At 42.8% G+C, this 23,245-nt stretch overlaps 1 protein-coding gene across 2 annotated transcripts in view; it reads right to left on the bottom strand.

Moving 5' to 3' along the window:
• Positions 1-23,245, bottom strand: part of CCHCR1 (coiled-coil alpha-helical rod protein 1) — a 673,784-nt gene that overhangs the window by 192,748 nt on the left and 457,791 nt on the right. For both annotated transcript variants that reach the window (XM_044083293.1, XM_044083292.1), the window contains exon 14: positions 8,601-8,702. In XM_044083293.1, coding sequence (XP_043939228.1) covers positions 8,601-8,702 — 102 coding nt within the window. The remainder of the gene's footprint in view (positions 1-8,600; positions 8,703-23,245) is intronic.

The following is a 23,245-nucleotide window of genomic DNA, read 5'->3' as shown; positions in this document are numbered from 1 at the left end:
GAAAGCCCTCTCCACCACCTCAAAGGTAGAGGGGTCAGGAGAAGTCAAAGCCAACCTCACCAGAGCCTAAACTCTCGGATCAGTTAAACCTAGGTCCCTTCTGGTCCTCCTCCTCTCCAAAGGGGGAGTTGGACCCAAGCTGTCCAGCGCTGAGGCTCTGAGGGGAAACAGCTCTGAAAGTCTTGGAGGTGAAGTCATCCAGCCAGATCCGATGCCGACACTTCTGCTCTGAGACTCGTCCTGCTCACGGGCACAGGGGGAGAGGCGGTGCTGAATGGGTCAGGGAGACAGACAGAGTCTAAGAAGAAGACAACTTTGGATCTTATGCTTCGACTCTTGGAGCCAAGGGCTCTGAAGCAGAATGTTGGATAAGAGAAGGTAAAATAATGGTATGTGAAGAAGGCTTAAGGCTCACGGATCCAACAGGAGATGGAGCCTGTAAAGCTGTCATCTGGCTCCGTGAAATTTTCTCATTATCCTTTCTACATCTGCTTTGGCAAGACTATAGGAGGACCCGATCGAAGAAGAACTGGATGGAGGTCAAGACAGTTTTCTTGGGGTTTCCTGTAAAAAGAGATATCTGAGCTTTGGCGAAACTGACTCCTGAGAAAAACATGGACTCCAGAGTCGGGCAGACTTAGTGACTGAAGGAGTTGGATCTGAGTGTTTCAGAAGTTTTGCTGATGGCTCCTTTTGGGAGACCAACCAGGACAATGCTCCTTATACTTGCTGGGCTCTGTAGACTTAACAGGTTTCTGAGGGGGGGGGGGTTGAGCCCCTGAAATAGAAGCTGAAGAAGAAGGCTCTGAAGCAAAAAGGAGACCCTTAAAAACTGATTTATTGCACCTGTCAGTAATGGCACTGGCACTGAACCCTGCACAATCACTCAGGGATAGTCTAGATGAGTGGGGACTAAACAATAAACGTACTCCCTGTGGGCATCTTATGTCTACAGGAAGTGCACATCTTAAAACCAGTAGGCTTCAGATATATATATATATATATATATATATATATATATATATATATATATTTTTTTTTAATTTAAGTAGCACAGGGTGTGGGGGGGTGCAGGAGGGAAGGAAACTTTTTTTTTTTTTTTTTATTATTATAATTATTATTATTTAGGTTTCGATGTTCTGAGGTTTCATGCATATGGTCTCGGCCATATGCATTTCGACGTTCCGGCCGTTTGACACACACACACACACACACACATATATACATATATATATATATATATATATATATATATATATATATATATATATATATATGCATATGTATATATATATATATATATATATATATATATATATATATACACACACACACACACACACACACACACACACACACACACACACACATACACACACAAAAGTGTATGTATATGACTTAACCTGTTGTACCTTGTAGAGTAACTTGCTCCACTATGAAAAATGAAAGCCAGGAGTTCTAAAACTGCTGAAAAGGGGTCTAGATTTCTCGTTAGCCCAGACACAGAAGTGTTTCCATTTGCTCGTGTATATCCTCCTAGTCGAGACTTTTTCAGTAGTAAGGATGTGTAAAACCTGAGAAGTCTGGACTGTCTAGCCATCACTGAAAGTGGAGAAAAAACATGTGGACAACATGAGTGCTTGCATGTCTGGGTGAGGCAGCCTGGTGGGGTGTGAGAGTATCTGGGAAGGGATCCAGAACCCAAGGAGAGCAAATCAGATAAAGCCAGAAGAATGGGAACTACACTTTTCAAGGCCAGAATGGGGCAATAAGAATCACCTTGCTCTTCTGTTGATGTGAATTCTGTAAAGTGTAGGAGGATAGGCATAAAGGAGCCTGGGTGCCAATTATAGATCAGCACATCCCTCAGCGACTCCCACTCTGGAGGAAATTAGAACAAAAAACCTACTGCGTTTGGAATAGTCAACAGTGGCAAACAGGTCACGCATGGCTAGCCCCACTGATGAAAAATCTATTCTGCCACTGAAGGACTGAGTGACCACTCATGGGGCATTAGAATAGATCTGCGCAGTCCGTCCCCTAAAACAATGAACTTCCCTGGAATGTGCACTGCTAAAAGAAAGTGGTTGGAAAAGACTCCCCCACTGCCATACTCTCACACTGCCTCCCGACATAAGGGGTAAGAGTGGGTTCCTTCTTGTTTGCTGATGTACCAGACCACTGACATGTTGTCCATGTATACAGCAATCATCCCTTGAGGAAAAAAGTCTTGAAATGCCTGCAACATTAGAAGGACTGCCTTCGTCTCTAGAACGCTGATGTGAAGACAGGCCTCCAATGGGGACAATCTGCCCTGGACTATCAGGCCCAAGTAATGCTCCCCTCCCACCTGGGAAGCATCTGTGGTCAATGTGGCTTTGGACAATGGGAGAACAAGAGCAGTCCTGTGAAACATCTGATACACTGATCCATCAGGATACATGTCAGCAGATCTTTGTGATTTGCATGGGAGATGTCATGGAATGTTGATTCATAGACCATTGGATTGCTAATGTCCACTGTAGTACTCTCATGTAATATCCCACTAAGGGTAGAAGGGCTATGGAGGCCACCACTGACCCCAGAAGCTGAAGGACTAACCTGGTTGGTGGTGACTGAACAGACAGCAAATTTGTTGCTTGAAGCTATAATCTGGACAATCTGGACTGAGGAAGCCAGGCTACTTAAGAAACTGTATTCGGATGAGCCTCTATAACCCCAGGGTTTGGGTGGGAAGAAGGTGAGATTTGTTGTACTTGACTGCGGTTTTCAGGTGTACACATAAATGGAGCAGACATTGCTTGGCACATGTTAGCAGATGCCTGGTGGAAAGTCTGATGAGCCAGTTGTTGAGGTATGGAAACACTGGGAATCACAGCAGTCTCAAGTGTACTGCAACCACTGCCATGGATTTAGTGAACAGCAGGGGGGCTGTGGTGAGACTGAATAACAGGGCTCTGAACAGAAAATCACTTATAATTGGAGCCAAATCTCATGGATCATCTGTCTATATTTATGTGACAGTATGCATCTTAAAGATCTATCAAGCACATCCAATCATCCTTCCTCAAAAGAGGAACTTTGAATGTTTGACAAACTGGTTTAAGTGGCTTAAGTCCAATATTGGCCTGAGGTCCCCCATCTTCTTTCACAGTAAAAAGAATCTTGAATAAATTCCACATCCTCATTTGTTTGGTTGGACCTCTTGGATGACTCTCTTTCTCAGCAGGTCTTCTATCGTTGGGACTGGTTCATTCTACTGATGGGATGGTTCATCGCAAATTTTTCTTGGATGAATGGATGAGGAAAGGGAAAATTAAATGTAATAACCTCTGGTAATTATTCTCTGTACCCAGGCATCTGGATGCAGAGATAAGTGCATCCCCGATTGCCAGCAGAGTGCAGCAGTTGGGTAATCATTCAGGGGTGCTGGAAAGGCTACTCAGTAAAGGGACCATTGAAGCCTTTATTTGGTGGCCCCCCTGCCACATGGTTGATGTCTACCATTACAGTTTCCCCCCTCTTCCAAGGGAGATCTATCTCCACAGTAATCCTGAAAGAACCCTTGCAATCTCTTGAACCGCATTTTTCTACCCCCCTTTCTGGTTTCTTAAAAAGGTCCTCTGTGGGGTAGAAAAAAATGTATCCCTACGGCAGATAGGATCTTCCCAAACTGATCATTCCTGGAGAGTCTCTCTTTAACTCTGGATCCAAATAAGGTGGATCCATCAAAGGGTACATTGACGAAGGATGTCTTGTAGGGCTCTGCAAAGTCACAGAGGCGCATCGATGCATGCCTCCTAATGATAAAGCCTGAACCCAGCACTCTCAAAACACCTTCCAAGTGTGTGAAATCAGACAAATGGAGACATTTGATAGGGACTGAAGGTTGTCCAGTTGTGAAGAGATGGTCTTTTTACCCTCCACTGACATGTACCCTGTGAGGGATTTGGTAAGCTCTTTTGTCAAATCCCTCTGAAATGTTGTAAAATGTGCCAGGTAATTCAGTGACCGCAAAGGAAAGGTCAATGGAGCAAAAAATTACTTCCCCAATCTGTCCAGTGAACTAGACTCTCTGTTAGGGGGATGAACAGAAGGACTTTCTTCAGGAAGTTCCTTTTTGGTAGCTGCAGCAACAACCATAGTATCATCTGGGGGACCCCTGCTTCAATGTGCATGGTCTTTGGGTGCAACTAAGTATTTGTCTGGCTTCCTATGAATGGATCCTGTCATATATGGATCCTTCCAAGCCTGACAGGAAATGAGATCCAACACTTCATCCGCTGGGGGCACCACCCGGGATGTAGCTGAGCTAGTTCCGAAAGCCTCAAAAAACACTAACTCCTCCTGGCAAGGGGCTTTGGAAAACCAACCACCTTTCTGAAGTTTGAGAATTTCTCTGACTGAGATGTCCTCAAGGGGTGACCTGGGGGCACCCTCCCCATTACCAAGGTCAGTGTCTTCAGTTAAAGACTCCTGTGGGGAATCAATGTGCCTCCTCATGCATATATGCTTCAGGGGAATGTCCTCATGGGGATGATCCAAGGAGGACCCCGGAAGCGTGTAGGGAGTCCTGCAAAAGGAATGTCTTGAGGCTAGAATGGACTGGTTGCCCCGATGGGACAGAATGAATAGACTTGAGATCAGGGACAGACAGTTGTGGAGGGGGAAGAACCGAGGGGGGTAAGGATGCACTATCTTCAATGATGTAGAGAGCTCTCTCCACTGCTTGAAATGCAAATCCCAGTGGGGAGCCTTGGACAATGCCAGAAGGAGCCAAAGTCACCTGCCCAGAGAAATCTAGTACTTACCCATGACTTTGCCTCGATGTAGAGGTTGGAGCCAAGCTGTCTAGCCCTGAAGTCGAACTCCTATCCCCAGATCTGGCTCTGTGATTCCTCCAGGTCCAACAAGGTCAGTGCCAGCTGGATCAGAAAAATTGTTTGAGTTGATGAATGTTAGGTCTTCAGATACAAACAAGATAATCCCAAAATTATTGGATCCTGAACTTCTGAAGGTGAAGGGCAGATCAGAGTAGGAATCACTAAAGTTGTTTGGCTGGTCGAAAGCTCACAGGCTCAATGGGAAACAGAGATGGAAATAGAAGAACTCCCCAAATTAATCTGTGTCCTAAGAAAATTTCTAATAATCCTGTCCATATCAGCTTCACACAGGCTCCTGGTAGACCTGAAGGATGAAGAAGAGGATGGAGGTCTAGAAACGCTACCTGGAGCTTAAAGAAAACGAAAGTGAAATCTTGATGAAATTTGCAGCAAGAATGAGGGCTGCTTATGGGCAGGGAACTTGTGCAGAGCCAACACCAGATCTGAAGGGGTGGAGGGAGCACAAACTGAATACCTTGGAGACAGAGCTGAAGTCAGCACCAAACACAGACAGTGGTCAGGGGAGTGCTTATTCAACACTTTAGACTTTTCTTTTGGTTTGTCTTTGGTCTTATCTTTCTCCTCTATAGACTTTTCTGCAGGTTTTGCAGTGGAAGGGAAAGTTGCAAATACAGTAGTAGCAAAAGAAGAATGCAGTAAACCTTTAACAATAAGTTTGTTACAGTGTTCCACCAGCACCAGAACAAATATCATACTATATCTCAAGGCAACACATGCACTCAGAGTGGGTATCTGAGTTGAGTATTTTAACATTTCTTAAACCCTGTAGATTTGTCTGACATCCCAGAATACAATCCTGGGAAGGAACAAAACCAGCTATTGATAGTTGGCTGCCTTCCCACAGCTGCAGTATAGATATGCAGCCATATATGTTAGGTATTGGTTATATACAGGTATAAGTTGTAGGTAACCATAGTACAGGTTAGTGTATGTTCTTACACAATGTTCCAACGCAAGGCTTCACACACAAGCCAAATAAGAAATACATCTTCCTACAACAAACATCACAGAACACTGTGTATGTCTTCAGGGCTTTGCCTTCTTTGAAGTGTGCTACTTTGATGTCAAAAACTGCTTTACTGGTACTACTGGGTCGTTTTTGTTTTTTTTTTTTTTTTTTGGTGCATGGAATGGTGTTTTAAGCATTAGCATGCCTGATGAATCCACAAATGCATAGCAGTTTGCACTGTATGTATTCAAATGAGGCAGGGTTCCATACAGCTAGGGTGCGCTGCACACTGCTGATATGCCATGTTCAAGGGTTTCTGTAGGCTACCTGTGCAGTTATATATGTCTTGCTTCGCAGTTGTGCTAGGCTGCGCTGTTTGTAATTCAGAAATGTTTCCAGAGTGAATCACTGGCCACCATCTCATCTTACATGATATCCATGATAATAGTTGCATGTGTTAATGCCCATAAAGAGATCTTGTCTGGTGTATCAAGGAAAGCAAGATCATGCTTTTTCTCTTAGTAGCTGTACTGATTCATTTTGTAGAGTAGATGCTGGCAGTAGATGCTGGTCTGATCTGGCCAATGTTCTCACTAAGGCCACTGACATCCCTTGAACTGATGAGAAATGCAGGCACTGGTATAATGAACTGCAACATCATCATCATGCTTTCTTGTCAGCTGGATTCAAATGTAGACATAAAAACCCTGAACAATATAGCAAATATTGGGATTGATATCATTTTTCAAACTTCAATTTAAAACACTTTTTTACAATCATTCAGGTAAGTGTTTCTAAATATATATCTTCTGACAGATATTAAAACATACCAGGTGGGCTACTGTAGGGGACTGTGTTAGTGCTGTACTTTCTATTTGCTGCTTGTCTGTAGCACAGCACTGAGCACTGCACCATGTCAGGCTTCTGCTATCTTGCACTCACATACATGGCTTTTACTTAGATCTGAGGCTGTGGGCATACTTCCAGGCTTCTGCAAACTTGCTGAGCTGTGGCTTAGCTATGAGCAGATTTCCAGACTTCTACTATCATACATGTATATGTGGGTCTGTGGCTCAGTTTTGCAGCTGAGGACACATTTTCAAGATTCTGCTTCCATACATGTACTTGTTGGTCTGAGACTTCAGTTGTGAGGCTGTGGGCATATCTCCAGGCATCTGCTGTGATGCACATATAAGCAGAAGTGTAGTTTTGCACTGATGTTGTATCTTACATCTGCTCTTCTGTGTTTCAGCACAGGCACACCAAAAGCCAACCATGTTAGCTGCCACAAGATACAGATAAGACTTCTGGCACAGAGTGTTTAATTTGCATATTACCTACTCATCTGTAGTATATTAATTGTACCATTTGTAGAATACATTCACTTAGGTCACCCTTCCCACTGTGTCTCTTTCTCTGTTTGCTGCAGCTCATGGTAATACCATCAAACCCACAGGCCTGTCAAATGCCACTGGCTCCTGCCAGCTGTCAGGGTGGCAGGTGGTGTGTGAGGAAGTTACAGCACAACAGCATGCTGGGTAGCTAACAAGCCCCTCCTGGTGTGCACAGCAGATGCACTCAACCAGCAGTTCCCTGCCATAAGACCAACAAAGGAGGATGTGGGCCCTATCAGCAGCCACCCTGCTTCCACTTAGCCACCTCATGGATCACTGTAACATTGCTGTGGGAAAGTCAGCAGTCAGAATACTGCCCATAGCCCCACCTATCCCAACCCAGATGTAGCCCCATCTTACTGTACCACAGCACTGCCCTTGTGCATACTGACTCCTACTCATCACCATTTATCTACTCTGTCCAGACCATGTCTCCCCCCACCTACAGTGTGCACAGTCAAGCCTCTGTCAGTAATGTTTTGTATTTGTGTGCCCCTGCTCTGTATCCCTCCCCTCCTTTCTCCCTATTTCTGTATCATCTTTCCCCCCTTCTTTCTCCACATATAAAACTGGGTACCTAACCCACCCCCCTGCTTTTCCTTTACTTTTCTGTGTGTAACTGCCTGCCAAGACCCCCTCTTTTCCTATTCTCCTATGCTCCCCTTTCATGGAACCAATAAGTGTCCAGGTGAAATGACACAGGACAGTAGGTGCTTATACTGTGCTGTAAGTAATTACCATGTGGCACTTGCTGAAAGCCTGCTACAGCATGTTCTGATTCATGTTACATGGTGTTGCCTGATCTTGTAAAGTTTGCACTAGCCGGTGCATGGCCACTATGTAGCTCTGCAACCTATTTCTTGCTCTGCTCTACTGTGGCTGACTTGCAGCTTTTTCTCTTTGCTCTTATTTCTGCATCAGAGCACAACTAGCTCCTCAGACACACAGTTTACAACCATTTAGATATTCATGTAACTTTGCATTATAGTGTACTGCAATTGTGTGGCACAAGTCTTATTCTGGTGAGCAGCACATTTTTAAGAATCCTGGCACCAATGTGCTTTTATTATGCTCATTGTTAACTTTATTTTTAATTGGTAATCTTGATAGTTTCTACTCAATGTAGTTGTACCTTTTTGGTACACTTTTCGTTTGCTGACCAGTCAAAGGGGAAATTACTGGTCTAGGTTTAGTAGTTTGGTAGCAACCTCTCCTTAATATAGCACCTTCTAATATAAAGCAATACATGATTAGGATATGAATAAACAGGTCTTAGAGGACAGCCACATCTTTCTTTTGACAAGTGTTCAGATTTAACTTCTATTTGTCATTCTTTAACAATAAAAGACTAACCTGCTTTAGTGTGCTCTCTCCGGGAGTTTTGTACACATTTTTCCATCTCTTTCAACTGCTGGTGCAAGCGGATTTCCACTTCGGAAACCTTCTCCTGCAAGGCTGGAAGAGGCATATGGATCGCAGTTTAGTTATTTATTTATTTATTTATTTTATTCATCAAATATTTCTTATTAAGTAAACAGATGCTTTAATTTAAATTCAGTATGGAAGATTAAAAGCAATAAACATATAGAAATACAAACAACTGATAAGACCTAAAGCCTGTCTTGTCTACCTAACCTTCCTATTTTCCCAGCTTAAACTACAGTATTTCCATGATTATACCTGTATTTTTTCTTTCTAATTTCTTCTTATACTTTAAGACACTTTTCAAGATATTCTACAGAACCACTTAAGAGTCCTTTTCAATGCTGTTCCAGAAATTTGGAACTCATTTCTGTAAAAAAATAATCATTAGTACAGTTTTTATAGCAAGTGCCACATAGATGTTAAATGCATGATATATTATTCTCCCTCCTCCTTTTTAAGAATATATTTTTCTTAGGAAGAATACCCTCAAACAAGCCAGCAATACACAACACGAAAACAAAACAGTTACACATTACATCCACTAAACAGTATTAAAAAAAACATCAACTTTAGCAATAAAATCCCAGTAAAAATAATACCCTCCATATTTAATTATTTAAAAAGAAGTTATGTCTTACCATAATGTTCCATCTGTGTTGTTGATCTTCTTCCAATCATCACTGATGGGTACGGTTCCGAACCTTCGGAACCGAGTCGGCCAAATACCAAGCTAGCGTACACCAAACTCTCGAGCCACGCTACTACCCACAATGCCCTTCATCCCAAACCTCAGATCGAGTTTGCAGAACATATAGTAGAAACATATATTAGAAACAGAAATAAAGGCAGAGACCATCTCTGCGCAAACACCCTAACACACCAAAATGACCCGAAGATCTGCCAGGAGCCTTCGGCGGGGGAAGGTGGGAGGGTGTGATGAATGGAAGAAGATCAACCATTCAGATGGAACGTTATGGTAAGACATAACTTCTTTATCTGAAGTTGTTAATCTTATTCCATTCCTCACGGATGGGACCGAGTCCCTAGCTACTACAGAATCTGGGTGGCCCTTATGGAAGAACATTCCGGAGAACCATACAGCCAAAGGCAGCTCTTCCCCTGGAGATCAGATCCAATTTGTACTGCTTGATAATGGTATGGGGTTTAGCCCAAGTGGCGGCTGCACAAATATCTTCCATGGAAGCCCTAGCATGAAAGAAGACAGAAGCAACCACAGCTCTAGTGGAATGAGGTTTAATGCGGCCAGGAGCTGATTCCTCCTCCAGAGAATAAACAAAGGAGATGCAATCCCTAAGCCATTTAGACAAGGTAACCTTAGACACTGCCGATCCCATTCTAGAGCCCGCAAAGGCAACAAAAAGCTGATCTGACTTACGAAACTATTTTGTCCTGTCCAAATAAAAAGTAACTGTCTGTGGATATTCAAGGAATGGAGGCAGTATTCCCCTTTGTTGGTATAATTAGGGAAAAACACGGGAAACTCAATGGACTAATTAATACAGAATTCCGAAACCACCTTGGGTAAGAAAGTGGGATTGGTGCGAAGTGATACTCTGTCCTTATGGAAAATCAAATAAGGACTCTTAATGCATAATGCTTGCAGCTCTGATACACGTCTTGCTGAAGTAACCGCCACCAGAAACAAGGTCTTCCAGGACAGAAATTTCACATCACAGGTTGCAGCCGGCTTGAAGGGAGGTAGAGCCAACGTTTGAAGCACCCTAGACAGATTCCATGATTCCACAGGTTGCCTAATGGGAGGTCTAGAAGGAAAAATCCCCTTCAAGAAGGTCTTACACAGACGAGAAGATATAATAGGAATTCCGTCTGAACCATCACGGAAATTGGAGATGGCAGCTAGATGCACCTGAATCGTGGATGCAGAAGCCCCGTTAAGGAAAAGCTCGGTCAGGTATTGAAGAACCGTAGCTACTGGAACAGAAACAAGATCCAGAGACAGCTCTTGTGCCCACAAGGAAAAGCATTTCCATTTGTCTTTATAAAGTTTTCTGGTAGAAGGTTTATGGGAGGCCAAAATAATATTCCGTACCGGAGAAAACAGTGATTCAAGCCTGGCTACTAATGGAAGTGGAGCAACCAAGCTGTCAGTTTGAGGGTGGTCAGGTCTGGAAATGACAACCCTTGGGGGTAAGAAATGAGATCCTGATGAAGTCCAGGATCCAAGGAGGTTGGAGCAGGTGTGGCTGAAGGAAGGGGAACAAACCTGTCGAGGCAAGAACAGGGCAACAAGAATCATTCTGCTTCTCAACCGAGTAGCTTTCCTTAAGACCAGGGTATCAAGGGGATGGGAGGATAAGCGTACAGGAGGCCCGCGGGCCAAATGTGAGTCAGAGCATCTCTTGGGGACTCCCCCTGCAGAGGAAAGAGGGTAAAGTAGCTGCTGTACTTCGTATTGGAGGGGGAGGCAAACAGATCGCAGCAAGGCTGGCTCCAGCGGCTGAAAATTTCCTCCGCCACTCTCGGGTTGAGGGACCACTCGTGAGGAAGCAAGATGCATCTGCTCAGCCAGTCCGCAATCACACTGGAACTCCCCGGGATGTGTGTAGCAATCAGGAAATGGTTGGAAGCTATCGCCCATTACCAAACTCTCATAGCTTCATGGCAAAGGGGGTAAGATCTAGTCCCTCCCTCTTTGTTGATGTACCAGACCACAGACATGTTGTTGGACTGGATAGCAATTGGTCCGAGAGGAAGAAGAGGATGGAGAGCTTGTAACACCAGTAACACAGCTCTGAGCTCTAGAACGTTAATGTGCAAGTCGACTTCTAGAGGAGACCACGTGCCTTGAACAGATTTTCCCTGAAAGTGGCCCCCCCACCCTATCAGGGAAGCATCGGTAGTCACCATGGTGTTGGGCTGAAGAGGTTGAAAGGAGCGACACCAAAGACTTTTATCTATTCTCATCCACCAAAGGAGATCCTGTTTGCAGAGATCGGTGATGAGGATTAGTGCGTTCAAGGGATGATGACTGTGTGTCCATTGAGTTTGAAGAAGCCACTGTAACAGGCACATTTGAAGTCTGGCCAATGGAACAATGGGAATGGCTGCTGCCATGGAACCCAGAGCCTGCAGAACTTCCCTTGCAGACACTTTCCTGAGGTCGAGTATCACTTGCACTTGTGTTCTCAGTCTTAAGAGCCTGTGATGAGGAAGAGATATTAGGCTGAGCGCTGAACATAGCCCCTATGAATTCCAGTTGTTGTGAGGACTAGAGGTTTGATTTTTCCCAATTGATTGTAATACCCAGAGACTCCGCCAGAGACAGAGTGTAGCGAATGGCCCTGGTCAGTAGACGCTCAGTAGGAGGCGGAGAGGAGCCAATCATCCAGATAAGGAAACACCTGGAATCTGTGAAGTCTCAAGTGAGCTGTCACCACTGCTAGACATTTCGTGAACACTCTGGGAGCCGTCTATAGACCGAATGGCAGGGCTCTGAATTGAAAATGATTGGCTCCCAGCCGGAAGCGCAAAAGTCTCCTGGAGTGTTTGTCCATTTTGATGTGGTAATACGCATTCCGGAGATCTAGGGAGCACATCCACACACCCTCCCGAAAGCATGGAAGGATGGATTGAATAGTGACCATGCGGAACTTGGTCTGTATGACTGACTCGTTCAAACGACTGAGATCCAGAATGGGCCTCCAGTCCCCCATCTTTTTTGGCACCAAAAAGTGTCTGGAGTAGAACCCTAATCCGCATTGATCTGGGGGGACCTTTTGGATGACTCGCTTTAGAAGAAACTTCTCGATTTCAGAAGCTGCCTCCTCCCTTTGACTGGGTGGTACGTCGAGAAGAGAGAATTGAGGTCTTGGAAAGGATTTGAGGGGAATGCGATAGCCTGGTGATAATTCTCTGCACCCATGGATAGTCGGTAATGGAGGACCAGGCTGTTTGGTGCAGAGAGAAATGCACCCAGACTGCTTCCAGAGGAAAGCAATTGGGCAACGCTTCAGGAGCGCTGACAGGGCATACCAAAGAAAGAATCTCTGGAGCCCTGATTCCGGTAACCCCCACTGCCCCTAAAGGGGCGTCTTCCACCATCGGACCCCCCTCTGCCTCTGGAGGAGTCCTCACCACGTGCGTCACGAAAGAAACTTTGCGACTTCTTGTGCCACATCTTTCCACTCCTCTGGTTCCTGGAGAAGGAACACTGAGGTTTGGAGAGGTGCTGGCCCACGGCAGACAAGGTCTTTCCATCCTGCTCGCATATTGCCAAAGTATCCTTGATCTTAGAACCAAAGAGTGCGGAGGGCTCAATAGGGGCATTCAAAAAGGAAGACTTGAAGGAATCCAGTAGGTTAGAAATGCGCATCCAGGCATGACGTCGGACAGCCATGCCAGCACCTGCTGCTCTAGCTGCTCCTTTGGTTGCGTGGGAGAGCAACCTCATGGAGGAATTCGAAATCACTTCAAGGGTGGCAAGTTGGGAAGCCACTTTGTCACGCGCTCCATCAGACACTTGACCCGTGAGGCTACCAAAGAGTTCGGAAATAAGGTCTCTCTGGAGTCTAGTAATGTGTGCCAGGAAATTCAGCGAATGCACAGCAAAGGTCGCTGCAGCAAAAACTCGCTTCCCTAACCTGTCCACTGCCCGGGACTCCCTGTTGGGTGGATGAACAGCAGGACTCTCTTCCGCCAGGTCCTTCTTTGTGGCTGCCGCCACCACCACAGCGTCTACTGGCAAGCCTTTCGACCAATGGGGTTGATCCTCTGGAGAAGAAAGTACTTTGTCTGATCTCCTGGGGATAGCTTCTACTGAATCCGGACTCTTCCACGCTCGTTGCACGATGAATTTGACCAACTCATCTGCAGGAGGGGTCAACCAGGAAGTAGTGGGCCGGGAACGGAAAGCTTGTAGGAATACAGATTCCTCCAGTGAAGGGGTCACCCCGCTGACACAAAATCTCCAAGATCTCCCCAAAGGAAACATCATCAGGGGGTGATCTAGGGGAACCTTCCCCATCATTGTAATCCGTATCCTCAGTAAGGGACACTTCAGGTGAGTCCGTGTGTTTTCTTTTGCACACCCTCTTCCGAGGGGGCTCTTCGGTGATGTCCGAAGAGGCCTTGGAAAGGGGGGGTGCTTTGGATTAGTGGTCCTCTGCTAAGAACCAGCGATGGCTGAGCTAGGGGGGAACCAAAGGCAGAGCTGAAGGAGGGGGATTGCTCGCTGCCAGCGCCCTTTCCATAATCCGGAAGGCGGTCCCACCAGAAGAGGGATGGGAGCCCGGAACCGAAGAGGACTGAATGGGAACGGGGTCACACCCCGCTCCGAATGGCCCACCTCCGAAACTGGAGTTTGAGACGGGTTCGGTGTGGATATAACTCTCGGATCCAACATGGGAACCGAAAAGGCCATCGGTGCCGGAACCGAATATTCCACCCCCGAAGCAAGGGGTTGAGTAAGGTGGGCTGCCGTCGGAACCGACACCCACCAGGGCTTAGATGCTTCAGGCATCATAGTAGTTGGTGCCGAAGGAAGGGGTCCCGTTGAAAGCAATGGGCAAGGGGGCCTTGGAATCGAGGGATCCCTATCAGAAGAATACGAAGGAGTCGAAGGAGGAAAAATCCCAACACCCGGAGCGGGACAGGGTCTGGAGATTCCTCCTGCAGTCAGTACATGATCCATGAGACGAACAATGTCTGTTTCAGACACGCTCCTGGCAGACCTAACCGATATCCCGGAAGGGGATTCAGGCCGGTCCAGAAAGGGACTGTAGGCTTGTCCGGCAAACAGATCCACAGAAGATGAATACTGGTCCGTGGTAAGGAACTCAATGGAGCCGAGGATTCTGATTTGAACTGCGTAAACGGTAAGGTCGGCACCAAGAGGGGACTCGGAGCCGAAGTCACAATTGGGGTAGTAGTCAAAATCGGATCAGAGGTCGTCGGAGCTGGTGTCTGTAAAGGTGAGGTTAGTGCCGAGGTGTCCAGAACCACACTGGTCGGAACCAAAAATATCAGTGGTTCAGTAGTCGTCAGTGCCGAGCCCGGAACAGACAATTCGGTCTTCCCAGAAACTGCACTTGGCTCTGAAATCGGTGGCGCCGATGCTCCGAGGAAGATCTACAGGCCTTAGATCGATGATTCTTGCCCCTGTCACCGGCCGGTGAAGAGGGGCCTGAGCTGGGCCGCTTCTTGTCCTTGACTGGAGGGGTTGAGACCTCCGCAGAAATAGCCTCTGAGAAAGGGGAGGAAAGCAATCCTTTCAGAATTAATTTGTTGCGCCATTCATTCAACGTCCGTTGACTAAAACTCGCACAAATATCACATGAGGGAGTCGCAGAAAGGTGCGAAATGCCCAAACAATAAATGCATTTAAAATGCAAGTCACTGTTCGGTAATTTACCACTGCATGACATGCAGTATTTAAAACCTGAAGTACCCTTTTTCTCTGACATACTAGCACTCACTCAGACAAAAGAAGAGAGGGAGAGAAGGGCAAGACTACCAGCAATGGTATGAAGAGTTACCACGAGGGTGGTAAAAAGTATGGAAAGGCAAGAAAATACCAACAATGGTAAGAAAAGGAATACCTGTGGGTAGAGCTAGACTATGAGAAAGACACTAGTAGAAAAACTATTGGAGAAATACACAGTTTATAGAAGTCAAAACTACTTAGCTGGAGAGCTTGGTGAAAACGCTGCTATATGGTTGCGCGGCAAACGAGATCTGAGGTATGGGATGAAGGGCATTGTGAGTAGTAGTAGTGGCTCAAGAGTTTGGTGTACGCTAGCTTGGTATTTGGCTGACTCGATTCCGAGGGTTCGGAACCATACCCATCAGTGAGGAATGGAAGAAGATTAACAACTTCAGATTTATTGTTTTTAAAGAAACACCTTTATTAAATTATCACTTATGATACAGGCAAATTTACATTAATATAAAAGTAATCAACCATTATTAATAATTTACAAACTTTATAAATCAAATATTTTTATACAATATAATCAATCCAACAGTACATAAATTGTTCAACTCCTGCTTTCTCTTAAATTACATTAGTCTTCCAAACCATTTTTCTGTGCGAATTGTTCCAACAATTTCGACTTTTTTTCTGTGTAACTTACTCCTATCTTTTTCTAAACATCCCACTTCCCGTTATTATATCTCTGTTATGGGTCTATATTATGACACTGAAATCCCAAGTCAGCGAATGCCTGTTCACCGACCACTAAAGAGCAAACTGTCATTTCTGCGAATGGCCACTACAGCAAATTGTTTTCCTAGGGGAAAACAATTGCTTGGCCAACCAGAAACGCGACAGTATTCAAAACCTATCAAAGTGGGGGGCTGTGCCCCTGACACCCACCCCCAAACTAAATATACCAACTCTGAGATCACATCACAGTGGGGAAAAGGGCAAATTCACGACGATTGCCAAGTGATTTTTTCCCCCTAAAATTCATTGTAGTGGCCATTCGCGGAAATGACAGTTCACTGTTTATTGGCCAGCAAACAGGTGTTCGCTGACTTCAGTTCCTGATAAGATAATATAGACCCCTCTTTTACAATATTCTCCATATTTAATTATTGATCTAATATCAAGCAACAAGCCAGGTTTTAAGGATCTCCCATTTTTAACTAGAAAATTATTAGTGGGATCCTGTTGAGATCCTGATTTCAAAACATACATCTGATTAAATAATTCTTTCTAGTCCAACAGTTTGGGGAGGGGGGGTGTCTCAATTTCCATTTTTAAGTAATACATTTCTTGGCTAAAAGCATAATCATATGAAAAGCTGCCAAATAATGTTTAGCAAACACACAGTACTTAGACAAACCTAGTGAAAAGCCCAGTGGTGTCAAATAAATCCCTAACTGAAGTGTTTGGCTTAAGAAAATAATCAGCTCATTTTAAACTTTTCTAAGGATGGAAAATCTCCAAAAAATGTGTTTCCCGTCAACCAGCTCAGAGTAGAAAAACTTCTTTCAGCATCTGAAAGAGATAGCAAGAAAGATTCGGGATAATCTTGCAGGGTTGTAAAAATATTTAAATTGCACTGCCAACCAAAGAAGTGGAAACTCCTGGATTTGGTGTCATGTATAAGGATTGTTAACAACTCTTCTCAAACATTAGAGGATATGGGAATTTCCAAGTCTCTTTCCCACATCAACCAAAACCTGTGTGTGCTATTCAGGTTTAAGCATAGCAAAAGTTTACATGCCTTGCTTACAGATACTTTCATCTGTAGCTGCTGTCTAGATAATCCTCACAATTATCTCTGGATAGTCTTTTTCTGGCACCTGTAATATTCTATAATTCTTCAATTCCTGTACCAAATAACTATATAGGTCTCTGTATGACTCAGAGTTAGACTCTCCCTTGAAATCTTCCCATGTACTTATCGTGTTATTTAAAAACAGCTGTGTCTAGAATTGCAGACCTATGCAAGACGTCAGTTGATTTCCAGCCTACTGGAATAAATTACAATATCTGCTTGACTTTGCAATAGGGTACAATTCCTTCCACCAAGCTAATAGGGATGCCAGAGATAAATAATCTCCTAGGTATCTATACACTTCTATTTATAAATTAGAAGAACTGCTGAGACCTGTTTTCTCCCTCCTCCTTTTACTGCTCTTGTTCAAAGGTAAACAAAGCAGCACTTCATCTTCTCATAAAATAAATATTTGATGTAGACCTTGCAACATTTAGCTCTCTCTTTTAGACTGCTTCTATGATAGCTTCCTTCTGAAACAACTCCCTGTGCCACATAATGCAAACCACATGAAACAGTCTTAAAACTTCCCTTTACATTATCAGTTTCAATCCAGATCTTATGACATTGCCTCATTATTTTCAGTCATCAATTGGGACAATTCTTAACTGATTCTTTACTGCTTGCTCAATATCAGTACCACTTCATCCAATTAATACTGCACCGCTGTCCTTTGACTTGTATGTAAAAGTGCCACTACTGTACAATTTGCATGCACTCAATCCACAACAGACTTTGATATTCAATGACACAAATCAGTAGCGACCCTGAAAGCAGCTTTTCTGCTGACAACTTTTAACACTTTTTTTTCAGGGAAATATCTACTATCATACTCATTCTATAACCAGGTCATCAGCTTTGGATCCATTTCTGCATTATTCTTGCTCACTTGTGTCTTGTGAGAAAATATGTAAAAACATTGCCGAAGGCCACATACTGTTCTTCTATATTTCAACATTCTGCAAGAACTTAAAATTTAGCTCTGCTTACCTTCTGAAGAAGCACATCTGATTTATTTTTTGCCTTAGGCAAACAACTGTTAAAAGGGAAAATAAGGAAAGAAAAACAAGCAAAAAGTGTGTGCATACGCACATGCATAGGTATGTCCATAATGATATATGTACACAACATTTTGATGCTGTAGTGAAAAAAATTGAAAGCAGCCAAAATCTAGAAAATTAAATTACTTTTTCCAATATTAAAATTTAGAATATGTAAACTTGTTATGCCACAAATGGAAAACAGACATTTTTTTCTTGATGGAGCCTGGTTTCAATGTGAGAAAAGAACTACACAGTTAAAATTTCATTCCAGTGAAATAGGTGCACTTAGTTTAACAGGCTCATTTTTATTTTTTTCTTAAAATATCTGGAGGTTTTTTTTTCAGTGCACTAAAGTCCTGATCAAGCTTTTTTGCCACCTCATTCAATTTTCACAGTGTAGAAAAACAAAGGAAAATACATGGTTTAAAAAGATATAAAAATGAAAGCAGATACATGCATACATACGCAAAAGGACACCTGGAGAGTAGTCACACATTTTATGCTCATCTCTGAAGTTTAAAAAAATTTTAAAATGGCAATTTACTAGTTATGTAAAAAACATTTATAAACTATTTACTACCGAGTGGAAATTAAGAGAAAACAGGAAACAAGTCTTAACGGACAGTTGGAAAAAAAGAGCAATATTTATTTGTGCATACAGAGAAGATTTCTTACTCATTCCACACTTGATCTTAAGGAATGGAAGTGACTTAAGGCTAGTTATGTAACTGTGCAAGCCAGTCCCAAAGAGTAAATTATTTCTGGAGAACTTTTAAGGGGAACTACATTCTTTTCTCTAAGTTTTACAAAAACAAAACAGGTATTTTAAAGTGTTTTTCACAGGTGCATAAGGAGTATCTCATTCAAAGTGGGACTGATTAAAGAACCCGTGAATAGAACTTTCTTTGGGAAAGCCTCTTACATAAGTGTAACAGGGGGTTCATCTCACCAGTTTCAGCTACTGGCTGGCCTGCTTCTACTACCAATGAGACCCCCCTCCCCCCTAAACTGAGGCAATACTTGTCTGTCACTGGGGCCTTCAGATCACTGCCAGCATTCACCCCACACAAAGGTAGTATTACTTTATGCCATCAGCACAGCAGTTCTACTTGCTATTTCAATCCAGTCATTTGCCCAACTACATCTTCTGTATGCTAGTAATTTCATTACTTGTCTGGTCTACCCCCAGATGATAACTACAGACACATTTATTTATTTACTGACATTTGATTACTGGGAAATTCCGACTGCATAGGAATCTATTTTTAGTGGAGGCCTGATGAAAAGTTCCAAAGTATTACAAAACATTTTAAGAATAATAATTTTACAATCTTTAAAAATAATAATAAAAAAACAGTTTAAATAATTATATAAAATTAGATATAATATGAAAACACTGGTCAACAGTCAATACAAGTTAAATGACAATGATCTAATACAGAAATTTTAGCCCATTTACAGAAAAATTAAAGGTACATTAGTATAGTACAAACAAGAATTGCAATAGTGACAGAAAAGCAGGGGAGGAAAATGATAGAAGTAAGGAAGTGAGTGAAGAAGGGAGAATAAGGAGATATAAAGTAGGAATAGGTATTTGTCTACAACCCACGCCCCCGGCTCTCAAAAGATACACTCACTTGTATGAAAAAAAGAGACAGCACCTGGAAACAATGGAATAAAACTAAATAACCTTCTCTTCTCCGAACCCATAAACAACTATGTAATCTGGCTAAAAAACACATCAATACAGATGAGAAAAAATTCTGCTCCAATGTCCAACTCACCCAAAAGTCCAACTCCCCAAAAATTCTGGCACTCTTAATAAGATTCTGCACCCAGGCAACCCTTTTATCCCCGACCCATACTCCGACAAACCCCCCCCCCTTGAAACTGCCACTCTTCTAAATCCATACCGCATTTAATCTATTCATAAACTCACCCACAATGGTCATAATAATAAACACACATGCCCCACTCCACATTTCACCAATACTCCCTCTTTCACACTCTACCCCATCCCGACATCTTACATCAAATCTCTCCCGCATAAGCTGAAGCCATGCTCCTCCTCTTCTGACAACCTTCTTTCCCTTTCTTAAACTAGCCACTCACTCAATAGCCTACCCCATCTCTATCCTGATCAACAGATCTATTCAGGAATCCACCATCCTATATATATGGAAATCATTCTTTATCACTGAATTACACAAGGGAGTGCAACAGCAATGACCCATCCAACTACAACTATTGCTATCCTCTCTCCACTATCTAAACTCCTTGAAAAATCCATTCACAAACAGCTTAAGTATCTTCAAGATAATAACCTTCTAACCCCTGCACAACATGGCTTCAGACCCCATCATAGTACATCTACTGCCCTAATGTCATTTACTTAAACTGTTGCCAAAGCCATGGACAACAATGTACTGTCTTCTTGCCTCTTTCTTGATCTTTCTAAAGCATCTGATACAGTATCACACTCCAAACATAAACTATCACAACTCAACTTATCTCCCTCTACTATTAAATAGTTCACTAGCTATCTCACTAACAGACAACAATCAGTAAGATGGCAGGCTACCTGCTCCCTTTACTTACCAATCCAAACTGGGGTGCCCCAAAGCTCAATTCTTGGCCCTTTAATCTTTAATATTTTCACAAACCAACTGCATCCTCCCTGACACAATATGTGGACAATCCTACCCTTATTACCCATTCTGACAGTTTCTCTAACCTCCTCTCTACTACTCAACATAGCTTCCTATGACTGACAACAAATTCTTAATCCCAAAAGACAATGCTACTACTCTTTTCCAAAAAACCCTCTCTAACATCAATACAACCTTCACCATTTCTTCTCTCGACAACACCATCATACACCCTGACCCACATAAAAAATGCATTGGTGTTATTATCAATAACCAATTAAAATTTGATACCCATATTCAGCACTGTATCAAAAAGACCAATCAAAAACTCAGCCTACTCTATAGACAAAAACTACCTAGCCCCTGATTCTAAGCAGAAACTAGTTCAGGCCTTCCTCCTTCCGTGTCTACGTTATGCCTCCCCCATCTTTTCACATCTATAATCTACCCTTCTGGCTAAACTCTGTGCATCATACTATAGTGTTACAAGATTTGCTAGTAACCAACCCTACAAATCTCATCACTGCCATGCACTAAAACAATTCTAGTAGTCTGACTTCCCCCAGCACCTGCTTCACTCCCAGCTATAAATGACTCATACTGTGTAAAGCCCCTTTCCTGTCCTGCTCTATCCTCACTAATATCACAGTATACTCCTCCCAGAAATCTCTGCTGCCCTGACTAGCTCCTTCTGGACACCTATAAACCAAGTAAAAACACTGATAAACTTCTTTACAAATATAGTATTTCCCATACATGGAACAAACTCCCCCTTAACACCCAAATCTTTTCTAACATAAATCTCTTTAAATCCAAACTTAAAACTTTTCTGCTAAATGCCAACACCTGCCACTGCAATGATCCCACTTAAATCCTACCTTTCACACTTTTAACACCCACCTATTCCAAGTGTCCTAGCTCATTTGCATCTCTTTCTCTTTTTGTTGATTAAAAAAATTCTAACTTTTGTACTGCATGTAATTCACATTATTGTAATGTTTATGTAAACTTCATTTTCAGGCCTTTTGTAAATTTCTAATGTTCTCATGTAAAGCACATTATTGTAATCTTTGCATAAAACTTCATTGCCAGATGTTTTCCTTTTTTGTAACTTTGTAATAACTGTCTGAAACTTTTCTCCTTGGGTCTCCACTGAAAATGGGCCACTGGCTCAGCTGGACTAACCTGGTTAACAAATGACAAATAAATAAAAATAAATTTAGGGATATAGTTTATTCTGGTGTTGAGGACAAACAGAGCCAGCTTTTGGGATATAGTTTATTCTGGTGTTGAGGACGAACAGAGCCAGCTTTTGGCTAGGAAGTCTTTAGAATGGTTATGAAGGATGGGAGGGAGGGTACTGATCTGATGGATACAGATAAGGACTTCTAGGCCTTAGCAACGTGGTACAAGTATAGACAATACCCAGCAGGTTTGATAGGTTTGTGAACAGACACAATTTTTTCCACTCTCAGGTCAAAGTAAAACAGAGAGTAATCAGTTTAGAGGCAACAGAAAGCAATTAGCAGAGAAGTATCAAGTAGAACAGGTTTTCTTTCATTTCCTGATTGCAGAAACCTGTTTTCCAGGAAGACCAAGTAACTGGCATGTACAGCATAATCTACTGTTCAAGATAAAGAACAGTAGCCAATGTAGTAAGTGGTCCTTAGAGTGCAATAACAATTTTATCAGGGGGAGTATTAAAAACTTATTTCTAACAAGGCAGGCATGTATTTGACTAGATTATGGTAATACACAACAAAGTTCTTCAAGCTAAATTTGCTTACATTGTACAAAGACAGCATTTCTCCGTGAAAAAGTTTGGGAGTTGGGCTTGTGGCTTCAGCAGTATCTGGGTCAACTACAGTGACCAGAGACTCTGATAAAAAAGGAAAAAGAAATACTCTGCTAAGCTATAATATTATATTGAAGCAATAAAGTTAATACTTAGCAGAAAAAGAGATGGAGTTAACCAAACTAAACTACTTGGTGTCACAATAGACAACAACCTAACATTTGATAAACACATATCACTCGCAATTAAAATAGTTCTAATCAAACAATGTACTATATAGGGCCAAACCTTACCTCACTCAAAATGCCAGACTAGCCACAGCCAGATCCCACCTTCTATCTACTCTCCTTCTACTGTTCACAAATTCTCACCAACCTGCATGTCTGATTTACAACTACTTGACTCTTGCTATAATAAAATAGCAAAATTTGCTGCTAATATACCCAACAGGACCCATCATTGCCTTGCTCTTCAAAAACTACACTGACTTGAATTTCCCAATCCGTTACCGCTCAATCAGCTCATCACTTTCCATTCCATTATCTACAAAGCTGAAAACTGCCCTGCACTCTCCGACCTACCGCAACTAAATACCAACCCCAGGATCCTTAGATCATCTGATAAACTTATACTCAAGGTAAACAAGTTCCATAATTACTTTGGTGACTCTCTCTTCTCCTTTAAAGTAGCCAAACAGTGGAACCAAATACCCCAGAATATCCTAAAAAACACAGACAGTCATAGCTTCAAACTCCTCCTAAAGGAATACCTTACTCAACAATGGCTTTGCTCCTGTAATACTCCTGGCTAGTTTCTCATGCCA

Source organism: Protopterus annectens, chromosome 9.part0, assembly GCF_019279795.1.
Source record: "Protopterus annectens isolate FY-2018-M chromosome 9.part0, PAN1.0, whole genome shotgun sequence".
Lineage (NCBI taxonomy): Eukaryota > Metazoa > Chordata > Ceratodontiformes > Protopteridae > Protopterus > Protopterus annectens.
This window is presented reverse-complemented; position numbering and strand designations above follow the sequence as displayed.